At 49.0% G+C, this 12,421-nt stretch overlaps 1 protein-coding gene across 1 annotated transcript; it reads left to right on the top strand.

Annotated features, from left to right (window-relative positions):
• Positions 1–752: 752 nt before the first annotated feature.
• Positions 753–11,933, top strand: LOC143401545 (adenylate kinase isoenzyme 1-like). Its single transcript, XM_076859124.1, has 4 exons — positions 753–983; positions 2,189–2,302; positions 11,076–11,270; positions 11,865–11,933. Exons 1-4 carry the CDS (start codon positions 753–755, stop codon positions 11,931–11,933), a joined length of 609 nt encoding a protein of 202 aa, XP_076715239.1.
• Positions 11,934–12,421: the final 488 nt, after the last annotated feature.

The raw sequence follows: 12,421 nt of genomic DNA, 5'->3' as shown, positions 1-12,421 counted from the left end.
GATGGCAGAGGGAAAAGGGGTAATTTTCAACTGGGCACTGAGGGATGCATAGGAGTTGGCTAAGCAGAGGGGTAGGGAAGCAAGACACAAAAATGAACCATAAACCACTGACTGGACATTCATTTATTCCCCATCCACTACTAGATGCCAGGAACCATGACAATTGGTGGGAGCATAGGGATGGGTGAGACAGAAATGGCCCTTGCCCTCCTGGAGTACAGAGGCTGGCTAGGGACACAAAACCAAGTACATGACAGGGAAAAAAAATGACTGGGTTTCTAAGACAGAGAAGTCTCTTTAGACTGGCATCAGGGAAGACCTGATGATTGCGCTATGACCAGAAGAAATTGAGATAGGCAGAGATTTTCCTGGTGGAGGGAACAGCAAGGAGAAATGAATTTGACAAGTTCAGGAACAAAAACAAGGACACTAGGCACATAGCATGGCACGAGTCTGAAGGCATAGGTGAATTCCTGCCCCTCCCTGAGCCTCAGTTTTCTCAATTGTAAAAATGGAACGTTTCCCCAAGATGCCATGCACCCATGGCCTTGCCTGTGTAGGCCCAGATCCTCACTCCTGCATGGCTGCACAGCACTCCTAGACGTACCACTGGGAACAGACATGTGCCCCCAAGGCTCCCCTATGCCAAAAGAGGCTATGCCCTGAGATCTGTGTCCACTGTCATCCAAAGACACACACTAGCTTGAGGACACAAGCCCATCGGTGCCAGCTGGTCCCTGCAGGCACTCACCATGTTGCTCCTCCTCCTCCTGGGCACCACAGACATCCTCAAGTCTTCCTTGATCATCTTTGTGGTGGGTGGCCCAGGCTGTGGCAAAGAGACACAGTGCAAGAACATGGCCACTAAGTATGGCTTCTGCCATGTGGGGCTGGGTCAGCTGCTGCGGCAGGAGGCCCAGAAAAGCACCCATCGGGGCCGACAGATCCGTGACATGATGCTGCAGGGACTTCTGGTACCCTCGGTGAGAGCTCATGGGGAGAGGAGGTGGGGGTGGACATCAGGGCAAACTCTGGGAAGGCTGTGGCTCCTGCCTGGGCCACTGGTTTGCTATGCTGAGCCTCCTATCTGGGAAATGGGGAGACTACATCAACAACTGTGTCAAGGCCTGGGGTACAGCTCAGAGGTAGAGTGTGCTGAGCATGTACAAGACCCTGGGCTCACTCCCCAGCAGCACCCCCAAAAATGTCGTGGTGAGTAGGGAAGAGATCATTCCTATAAAGTGCTGGGAAGTGTGCCTGGTACCTAAGAATCATTTAATAAAATCAGCTATGACAGTCAGCAGACTCCACATCTATAGTTTCCAACAACTGTGGATCAAAACTATTCAGGAAGAAGTTGCTGAAGATAAGTAGGCCTTTTTTTCATGTCAGCGTTCTCTAAACAACACTGTCTTACCAGTTGTTCTCTCAGTCTTCACCTGGTGTGTCTAGACATGACCTCAGGTCTACAGTAGGCTGTGCAAATGCTATACCATTTTGCACAAGGGGCTGGGGCATCCTTGGGTTTTGGTGTCTGTGGAGGCCCTGGAACCAATTCCCTTTTTGTACTAAAGGACCACAATGTTTATTCTCTTTGTAATCCCGTGTCACTGGCCTCTTCTGAAAGTGTGTCATAAACTGTAAAAGAAAGGTAATCCTGGCACCTGCCTTATAGCATCATAGTAAAGATTAAATGGCAGCCTACCCCTGGCAGACACTCACCCAGCACATGGTTGACGTGCTCAGTTCTCAGACCCTGTTCCCCTGGGCTGGGGGTGTGGCTCAGTGGTACAGCACCTGCCTGGCGTGTGTGAGGCCCTGTGTCGAGTCCTATTACTGCAAAAAGTAAAAAGGAAAGAATGAAAACTGTTTCCCCAGGGATCAGAGCTGACTTGGAATTCAGGGTACAAGACCCTCTCTCAAAAAAGCAAAAGCAAAACAAAGAAAACCCTAGCAATTTAGTTCTGGGGGTGTGGCTCAGTGGCAGAGCACTTGCCTAGCTTATGCAAGGCCCTGGGCTCCATTTCCAGCACAGGGCTGGCGGGGTTGGTGGGGGAGGAAAGTAAGAAAAGAAAACCCAGGGCAGTGTGGAACATTGTGTTCCCCATCCTCACCTAAAGTCCCAACTAAGGAATGACCACTGTAGAAACTGGGGCCCAAGCACTGACTTCTCCCACTTTCTTCCCAGGGCCTCATCCTAGACATGATCAGCAAGAATATGTTGTCCCACCCAGAGAGCCGGGGCTTCCTCATTGATGGCTTTCCCCGGGAGCTGAAGCAGGCCAAGGAGTTTGAGCGCATTGTGAGTGCCCCTCCCACGGTGTGTGTGTGTGTGTGTGTAAGACTGTCCTTCCCACCTCAGGTGAGGCTGCACTGGATACAGATTGGAGGGGATGAACCTGGGTGAGGAACTGGTGAGCTCTTTGAGTGAAGAGAGGCAGCCACTGTAGTATCTTGCTGCCCTGCCCCTAGCACTTGGGTGGTAAACTGTCTGCCTCATGAGGTGTGGTGGGTTTAGCTCCCAGACAGTCCATAAAGAAGGAGTAGGGTCTGTACCCCTCCTGGTGGGCTTTGCATTTGGGGAGGGTTAAACTGGGTCCTTGGGACTGGGACTGCCTGGGCTTCCACCCTGCCTCCAGCACCCAAACTGTGTGATCCTGGACAAGCCCTGGGTCCCTTGTGAAAAGTCAGAATAATAATGGTGTGAGCACGTGGAACGTTCCAGAAGATGAATTCATCCACACAGAGTGTTGAGAATAGCGCTGGGCTCTGCAGAAGCTCAGAAAGCGTTCACACTGCTGTTGCCATGGGGATGTGCAGGCCCCCGAGTTGCCAAGTCAGTCAATTTTCCAGAGAAGCTGGTGTGGAAGCTCCCCCATTTTTAAGTGTTGGGCCTGGATTCCCAAAAAAACAAAATGGGTAAGGCTGTACAGTCCGGATGGCCCATGGTGGACCACAGGGCTTGAGGCTTGGGGGTCACAGCTTCTGTCTTGAGGCTCTGCACACTTGTGGGATACATGTAGCTGGCATTGTCACAGGACACCACTTTAGACTTGGTGCTGGTGGGGGCTGAGGCAGACCAAGAAATTCATCAGCTGGGCCTTTGCCCTCCGGGAGCTCTTGGGTCCAGGAAAGAAAGGGAGCCATTAATAGCCTGTCACTTCATCACAGTGAGCCCAACATGACTACTGCCATGGAGGTGTGAACAAAGGGCACGGCCCCACCCACCCATGGGGACAGCTGACCCAGCCTCCGGTGACCTTTGATTCCATCAAAGTGCCAGGATTTCTTTGAAGGGGTTTAAGTGGAATTTCACAAATCCCAGAAACACCTAGAGACCGCCAGCCTGCCATGGGTTTCTCTTTCCAGCTTATTCATTTGTAAACACTATTGAAATGATCTCTCCATGCCACAGGCCACCTGATCTGGTGTCCATACAGGTCCTTTGGTAAGATCCAAGTTGACAAGTAAAACTAACCAGAAGAAATTCACTCCGACGTGCCCAGCATGGGTCACTCACTCTCCATGTCCTCTCTTAAGGGGGGCTACCACCTGCGCCCGCCAAACTGAGCTCTCCCAGACGCCCTTCCCTGCTGTTCCTCATCTGCTGGTCAGGACCACAGAGCTCACTGTTGTTCAGCACCCTGCGCAGCTGTGTGGTGTCTCTGCGTCTGCGCACGGGCATCTGAAGATCAGGGGCCACACCTGTCCTGTGAAGTCAGGATGCCCAGCCCCAGGGCAGCGTGCTTCCTGGTACTGCTTGGGTCGGAGGTTGAACTAATAGTTGAACACATGACAGTTCAGCCACCCCTTGGCATCCACATTGGTTCCAGGACTCATTGAAGAGGCCAAAAAATGGAAAGATGCTCAAGACCCTTATTAAAGGGCGGAGTGTGGGCAGAGCCTGAGCGCACTCTTCTGTAGGCGCTTACATTTGTTCCATTTTGGGGGGTGCCAGGGATGGAACCCGTGGCTCCATGCCTTCTAGGCAAGTGCTCTAGCCCTGAGATACACCCCTAGTCCCCTTCTGTGGACTGTAAACATCTGCAGGGAACTTACCAACACCTAGTACCGTGTCTGGGCCCTGTCAGTGGTTGTCGTGTTGTGTCGTGTTGTTAGGGAATAACAACAAGGAAAGAACACACTGATGAGAGACGTGGTTTTTCAGATATTTTCTGCTGTGTTTGGTTGAATGGCAGAAACAGATACAGAGGGCCAAGCGTGACACTGTTTTTAGGTACCCCTATGGCCAGTGACGTTAATTTTCCAAGGATCCAAGTAATGATACCACTTCCTTAAAAAACAAAAGTGCCAAAGGAAGGAGGAGGCCTGTGTGTCGGACAGTGGTGCTGGCAGCGAGCAGGTTCGGAAGCACCACCCACGCCACCTGTGGAAGCCTGGGAGAGACTTGAGACACCCTGGTCACAGTCACTGTCCTCACCAGAGAGCGAGAATCTGTCACCTCTGTGTTCCCACTGCTCCCTGAGTGGGAAGCCAGCAAAGAAGCCTTTCAAGTGTCTGTGATGACAATGTGAAACTCACAGAAGTGGGACGTAGAGAGGAGCCCTCATGCCAGGTGGAGCCCCTGTCACAGAGTGGCCGCTGGTTCTCTGTGCGTCCACCCCTCTTGCCAGTGGGGCATGTGTCTTCCTATTCCCATGTCACACAACCCCTCTGAAACCATCGACATTAATGCCTCCGTACTGCCCGATGTCACACTTCTCTTAAATGCCTCTTAAAGTGGCTTGGTCAGCCTGGGGAGTCTTGCAGCCGTGTCTCCTCAGGGCCTCTCCCAGCCCACCAGGGTCTGTCCCCCACACTGTGTCCTTTGTCTTCCCTGTACCTGAAGGTCAGCCACAGCTTTATTGAATCCAAGTTGAGTATTTTTTTTCCATCCACGAATATCTTACTTAGCATATATTTCTCCAAGGGGGAGACTTGTAAAATCAGAGTGCTCCTGCCATCACAGCTCATTCTCCACTCTTCAGACTGATGATGTTCAGATTTCTGTTGAGTGTTGAACAGTCTGTTTCTGTTGGTGTCTTGCTGTGATGGGGTCGTGTGACACAGGCTGCTGCAGTTGGCTGTGCGGGTCCTGTGTAACTTTAACTTTTCTTCTCAGGTTCTCTTTTATCTTGTTTTTTTTTTTTTTTTCGTTGCAATTTGGTGAAGAAACCAGGTGTTCAGTTCACTGTAGTGTCACATGGTGTGCGTCTTGCTGGTGCAAAGCATGCATTGACTGTAGTGTTTGTTGGTGCTGGTGAACCCATGGCCTCACGGTGCTAGGCATGTGCTTTCTTATGAATTAGGACTCAGAGTCACTTTGTCCCATCTATTAGGATATTGTCTGAGATGGTTGTTGTTTTCTTAAATGTGTCAGGCCCCCAGTGTTCTCTGGGGCCCAGTGGTGGTCCTGAGAAAGGGGAAGAACAGCGTTGTGGGGTGAGTTGGCATGCATGGGACCCTGGGGTCCATCCCAGCAGCCAGACCAAAGCCAACCCAGAACAACAGCAATGGAAAAACGAACAGACCCAAACCCAGGCTCACGTAGGCTGGCACAGGTCCTTTTCTGCTGTGTTCTGGCGGTGGTGGGGCATTCTGTCTGTCTCCGCGCAGTCTGGCTCTGCAGCGCCTGCCGGCCAGGCCATGGAGGAGCCTCAGCACAGCATTGCTCTGCAACGTGTCAGGAGGCTCCTGGATGCCTGACGGCTCCCTCTTAGGAAGGAGTCTGTTGGGTGCTGAATTTTGTCTCTCAGCAGGGAGTGGGGGCCACCTGTCATCCAGTGGCTTGGTGAGGCTGAGCAGGGGGACTGCAGGTTCAAGGCCAGCGAGGGTAATTTAGTGAGACCCAGTCTCAAAATAAAAATATAATAAGGGCTGGGGGTGTAGCTCCGTAGTAGAGACCCCCTAGGTTCAATTCCTAGCACCGAAAAAGAGAAAGACCTGGGGCCGGGGTGGGGCTCAGTGATAGAGTGCTCATCTACCAAGTATGAGGTCCTAGTTCCATCCCAAGCATGTCCGTGTGCGCACACACAAACAATAAATAAAATAAATAAAAGTAAAAATTCTAAGCCCTTAGACCTCGGAATGTGACTTCTGTAAATAGGGTCTTTGACAGGCTCATTGGTGAGGGCCTAATCCATTACCAGAACAGTCTCTATGAGAAGGACACAGACAGAAGGACAACCCTGTGGGAACACAGGGAGAAGACGACCTCTAGAAGTCACAGAGAGGACCCGGGAGAAAGCAGCCCTGCAGACACTGTGACCTTGGACTTCCAGCCTCCAGAACTGTGGGAGCCTCGGGTTCTCTTGTCTGTGTCATTAATCCCCCTTGCTACTTTGTCAAGACAGCACTGGAAACCGCTGGAAACCCAGGAGGGGTCACTGTAGTTACTGTTGCAAAACGCCCAACTGGTCTCATCTGTTGCTAAGCTGAATTATTTATTTAATTAAATGTTGCTAAATGCTAAGTCTTCCCTTCTGGCCAGTTTCCCCATATTTCCGTATTGGAATTCTTCCCTAATGAAGAACGTTTCCTTCCTCAACTACTTTTTGGTTATCCTGAAACCATGCTCCTAGAAGAAAGCCAGGATAGATGCCCGACACTAGGCCTGTGACAGCAGACAGGACTCGGGTCCAAGCCCTGCCCCCATGCTGCATAGGACCCCTTGTCCTGTTGCCCTCCGCCCTGCTTTCTCGCTCACGGTGAACTCGGGCTCTTCATGCACAGTTGGCCCTCCTATCTGTGGGTCCCTCATCCATAGATTCAAGCAGCTGCAGCTGGAAGGCATTCATTCTAAACATCGCCTCTTGCTGGGTGTGATGGCACTCGAGACTGAGGTATAGGACCACGTTCCAGGCAGCCTGGGAGACTCAGTGAGGCCTTGTCTCAAAGTGAAAAATAGAAAGGGCTGGGGGTGTGGCTGTGCCTGGGCCCTGGGTTCAGTCCCCAGAACTGGGGAAATGTGGCTTCTGGGCTGAAAACATGCAGACTGTCTTGTCGGGGTTCCCTAAACACCAGCTTAGCGTCTCTGACAGTGTTGACATCGTGGTATGTGTCCTGAGTCAGCTGGAGACGATTGAAACCTACGGGAGGACGTGTAGGCTCTGCGCAATACTGCGCCATTTTATGTGAGGGATTTGAGCTTCTTCGGTTTTGGTATCTGCTGGGTTCCTGGAATCAATCCCCCATAGATACCAAGGGACAACTGTCCCTATTCAACTGTCCCTGTCAGCTGCAGTTATCTTTCTTTTCTATCTTTATTTATTTATTTATAATTTATTTGTGCAGTTATCTTTCTGATGCTCAGTTGATCACATGTTTGGCCTAGGGAGCCCCTTCCCGCTGACACTGGCGACCTCTTCCTGTTGAAGGTTGCTTTGCTTTCTGGCACAGGACTCTGAAACACACAGGACTCCCTGACACTCTTCCTGCCCAATCCCGAGTAGTCCACTCCTCAGGAGGCCCTTTTTAAGTGGTGCACAGTTTGAGTGCAGAGAGCACCTGTTGCTGCTGGCTGTTTCCAGCCAATAGCAGACAGAGCAAAGAAACTTGTACTTTCTTTTTGTTTTGTGGAGCTGGGAATGAACCCTCCTTGGTCTTCTTGAACTCAGGGTCTTCCGGTGCTAACCAAGTCCTCTGCCACTGAGCCATTCCTCAGGTCAGAACACGTGCTTTTGAAAAGAAAAATATAAGTCCATGCTGATCTTGACAGTTCACATGTAACATTTATAGTGCTTTTATTTCTCTCTTCCCTTTCACTAAAAATTTTCGTTGCTAATACTATCAACGTACTCGTTTGCATTATCTCATGAGATACAAAATAGCTTCAAAACAACATGTCATTATTAACTACTAAAGTTGGCGCAGTGTGCACACCTGTCATCCTAGCAACTTGGGAGGCTGAGGCAGGAGGATTGCAAGCCTCAGCAACTTAGTGAGACCTGTCTCAAAATAAAAAGTAAAGTTAAGTCTGGGGATACATAGGTCAGTGGTAAAGTGCCCTTGGATTCAGTCCCCGGTACCACCAATTTTTTTTTCCCTAAGAATAAAACTCCTGAAGCTTTCTTTACTTTTCCTTATAATATATCCCCCTATGTATGTACAATAAAAATACCAGGTCACTTGAAAAAATGATTTTCACTGTGTGTAATTGTATGATGAAATTGAGACACAATTGGGCTCATTTGTTTCAGTTTGGCTTTTTATAGTTAGGGACTGCTTTTTTAGTTTTAGATTTTTATCATTTACTTATTGATGGCACTGGGGATCAAAATTAAGGCCTTGTGCATGCTAAATATTTATTTTATTTTACTTATTTGTTTTCTGTGTGTATGCTAGTATGAGCTCTACTACTGAGCTGTTCCTAAAATCTAATTTTTGAACTGAGAAATCATTTCTTGCTTCCAAAACAGAGCCACATAAAGACACTCCTGAGAGACCTGCCCTCCTCCTCCCATAGGCCACCCTTTTCAGCAGCTCTTGGGTTCTTGTGGCACTTGGAAATAAAGTAGGGGTGTGTGTCCCACCACATTGTTCTGTGTATACTTCCCTTTCCCCCGATTCCCCACTTCCAGTGTTTTCTCATCTCCAAGATGGCATGTGTCAGGAGATCTTCTTATGAATTTGTAGTGGTCCATTGTGTGGCTGGGCCATCATGTGTTCAGTTAGTCTCCTGTGGCCTTCCATTGTTTCCATCTTTTGCCTCCAAAACCATGCCACCATATTTGGAATGTCACTTTCTAATTTCACTACTACCTTTGAAACGGACTCTTGCTGGAAACTGTCAAGCGGCTCTTCATTTTACTTTGGTATCAGCAATTTGTCAGAGTGCCTGTCCTCACAGCCACACCAACAAAAGATGCTGCCAGAATCTTGGAATTTTGTCAACCTGCTTAACTGAGAAATGGTATTTCAGTGTAGATTCATCTGGTGTTTCTCTAAGTTTAAGTATCTTTCCAAAGTTTAAAGGCACTTCTTTGAACTCCCTCTGTACATTTTACTTTTCTTCAAATAATCGTTGCCATTTTTCTTGTTGATTTTTTTTTGGTGTGTGTATGTGTGTGCCAGGGATTGACTCAAAAGTGTTTAACCATTGAGGCACATCCCCAGCACTTTTGGAGATTTTTTTGGAGGGGACAGGTTCTAAGTTGCTGAGGCTGACTTTGAATTTGTAATACTCCTGCCTCAGCCTCTGGAGCCACTGATATTATAGGCCTGTGCCACTGCATCAGCTTCCTGTTGACTCTCAGGAGGTCTTTGTGTATCAGTGGTGCTAGTTCTTTGTGATATGGCTTGCAGATATTTTTTCTCAATTTGTCATTTATCTTTTAACTTTGTGTGTGTGTGTGATTTATTTTTTGTGAAGCGAGTTGTATTTCCTCACTCCTTCTCTCCCTCCTCATCTCGCCTTGTCCCACTCCTTCTCACTTGTTGCCAGGCTGCTCACCCAGCCCAGCTCCTGGATTCAGGTGATCCCCTGCTTCAGCCTCCCAAGTGCCAAGCCTACTCTGGCTAATGCACGTTGTTTTCAAATGTTCATCACATTTATCAACCTTTACCGTTATTGTTCCTGGATTTTGACTGTAATTTACTTCGCTCTCAGGTTATAAGGTGATTTTTCCATGTTGTTTTTTTCTAGTTCTCATATGGTTTTAGTTCTCACATTTACCATTTATTTGTTGAGGTGATTTCCGACAGTGAGGGAAGGAGCTGATTTCAGCTTCTTCTGAGTTGCTAACCAGTTATCCCAACATCATTTATTTAAAAGTCCATCTCTTTTCCACTGACTTAGGATATCATCCTAGCCATATGCCAAGTTGCTATATTCACTTGGATCTATTTCTGTTCTTTGTTTTGTTCCAGGGGTCCATTTATCTGGTTGTGTGCTGCTGTTAGAGAGGCTTTATGACGTTTTAATGTCTAAGAGGGTTCAATACCCCTCCCCTACTTCCACCACCTATTATTTCTTTTCTCTTCCAAGCATCTCCTGGCCATTTCTGCTGGTTTCTTCTTGTACATGAATGTGAAAATCAACCTTATCTCCACTAAAAATATGTTCTTATCACATTTAAATTATCAACTAATTTAGGAAGACTTGGCTCCTTTATAACATAGGTGCAACTCTGTATCTGCCAGGTCCACATCCATGGGTCCCGCCACTGTGGAGTCAACCAACCACTGATCACAAATATTAAAAAAAATAAATAAATAAATTGTATCTGGGCCGGGCGCAGTGGCACACACCTATAATCCCAGTGGGTCAGCATTTACATTGCATTAGGTATTACAAGTCATTTGGAAATGATTTTAAACTCTGCCGGGGTGGCCAGGCACTTGGCACCTGCCTATAATCTAGTAACTCAAAAGGTTGAGGCAGGAGGATGCAAGTTCAAGGCCAGCCTCAGCAATTTTGTAAGAGCTGGTCTCAAAAAAATAAAAAGGGTGGGGTAAGGCGTAGCTCAATGGGAGAGTGCCCTTGAGTTCAATCCCAGTATAACACACACACACACAAAGTCTACAGGAGAATGTATGTAGATTCTAGGCAAATGATGATGCCATTTTATGAGAGAGACTTGGGTATTCAAGATTCTGACACCTGTGGGGAGTCTTGGAATCAGTCCCCTGGTGATATTGAAGGACAACTGCAAGTGTTCATAGACAGTCAGGAAATGATATATGTGCTGATATGGAGTCATCTTTACTGAGTGAAGTCATGGGTAAATCATGTTTTTACCACTTGCATAAAAAAGGAGGAAAAGAATATCAGAGCCATAGTTGTTTGTACTATACACTCTAAGGTCATTCTAGCAGGAGGGCCAAGAGTAGATGTCCTCACTCTCTCCAGGGAGGGTGGATCTGGGTAGGTAGGATGGCAAGACCCAGTCTCTCATGTGCCTTGTGTGGCTCAGGAGCTCTGTGAACGTAATTGACTCAGCTCTCCAAAAAATAAGTACCCAGAACTTGAATTAAGTAAGAGACTAGGGAGGCCTGATATTTACCACACTCCTGGTCTCTGGGAGAACTGGTGCCCAGGGCCCCTTCCTCATCCAGTCCCCTTGGTTGGTGCCTAGGTGGGTCGGGCCCCCGACATTGTCATCGCGTTTGACTGTTCCATGCAGACCATGGTCCAGCGGGTGCTGCACCGGGGCCAGGTGGAGCGCAGGGCAGAAGACTGTGAAGTGGTCATGTTCCGTCACCTGGCAACCTATTACACCTTGTGCGAGCCTGTCTTGACCTTCTACCAACAGAAGAAACTGCTGCGAAATGTAGGTAACTCCCCACTGGTCAGTCCCACATCCTAGGAATGAGTCCAGTTTGACCAGTTCAGTGTTGCACTGGGGCTGGCCTTGGTTACCCAGCATCCACCCTGGATCTTTCCTCCATTGAGCACAGGCTGTGTGGGGAACATAAATGTGTAACAGGCTCCAAAATATTGTGAAAACCCCCAGTGCCATTCCCTTGCATGCCCGGGGTCCCAGTTTACATGACCCACCTGGCTCCTGTACTTTTCACTGTAAGGAAGATGCAAGGACTCTGACCATGTATGTCCTTGTCCCTGTCAGAAGCCTGAGAAATGTCACCTTCCCCCACCAGCCAGCCAAGGCTCAAGTTCAGCATCTCAAGGTCCACCTTTAGCTGGAATGGGATGGACAGAGGGCCATTCTTGCATCACTTGTCCTCCTGGACTGGGCCAAGGGACAGAATTTCCCACCCTGACTCATTCCTCTCTTGCTTTGTTGCTCGGCCTTGGGGGGTAGCACCTGGGCCTGCAAATCTGGTGTCCCATGCTGATCTGAGGGTGGGGGGCAGTGTCCCTGCTGCAGGACTTACATCTGACCCTTGGGCTCCCCCTTTTCTAGATATCGGCAGAAGAAGCTCCAGAGAACATTTTTGCCAAGTGTTGCTCTGTCATTGAAAGTCTGTGGTGAGCCAGGAGGGGCTGGGGGCTTGGGCTTGCCCCCATCCCAGGGCCTGTACAGGACTCAAGAGGGGTGTGGCACCTGAGACATCTACAAGGGACCCAGGTAGCCATGCCCTGAGCAAATCCTCCCTCCCAGGCCCTTTCAGTGGGGGTAGGTAGGTACCCATCATATCTGGTCAAGGGTGAGCTCCTGCTTAGTGTGGTCAGCCTGGCCAGTGGACCAAGGGCATTATATTTTGATTATGAAACCTGATTTGTGTATGTTAGTATTCAGCCATAACCTCAGACCTGCCAGCTGCCCGCCTTGGGCCAGATAGGTGTTGAGTGGTTCCTGGTGCCCTCTGCCATCCAGGTGCCTCAGTGAGCAGTGGCACAAGCCAGACCTCCACCCCAGGCTCTGTCAGAACAGATCAAAGCCAGGCCCAGGACAAGCTGGGCCACTCCTGTGAGACAGGCACAGCATAAGACCTTGTAGTGATGGTTGCATCCATGGGA

The sequence above is a fragment of the Callospermophilus lateralis genome, chromosome 1 (assembly GCF_048772815.1).
Source record: "Callospermophilus lateralis isolate mCalLat2 chromosome 1, mCalLat2.hap1, whole genome shotgun sequence".
In the NCBI taxonomy this organism is placed as follows: domain Eukaryota; kingdom Metazoa; phylum Chordata; class Mammalia; order Rodentia; family Sciuridae; genus Callospermophilus; species Callospermophilus lateralis.
The sequence above is the reverse complement of the archived record's forward strand: the minus strand, read 5'-3'. Positions and strand labels throughout refer to the sequence as shown.

Coding starts and splice junctions, on each gene's coding strand:
- LOC143401545 (XM_076859124.1), top strand. CDS start 753: ATGTTGCTCCTCCTCCTCCTGGGCACCACAGACATCCTCAAGTCTTCC. Junction 984..2,188: donor AGGGACTTCTGGTACCCTCG/GTGAGAGCTCAT, acceptor CTTTCTTCCCAG/GGCCTCATCCTAGACATGAT. Junction 2,303..11,075: donor CCAAGGAGTTTGAGCGCATT/GTGAGTGCCCCT, acceptor GTTGGTGCCTAG/GTGGGTCGGGCCCCCGACAT.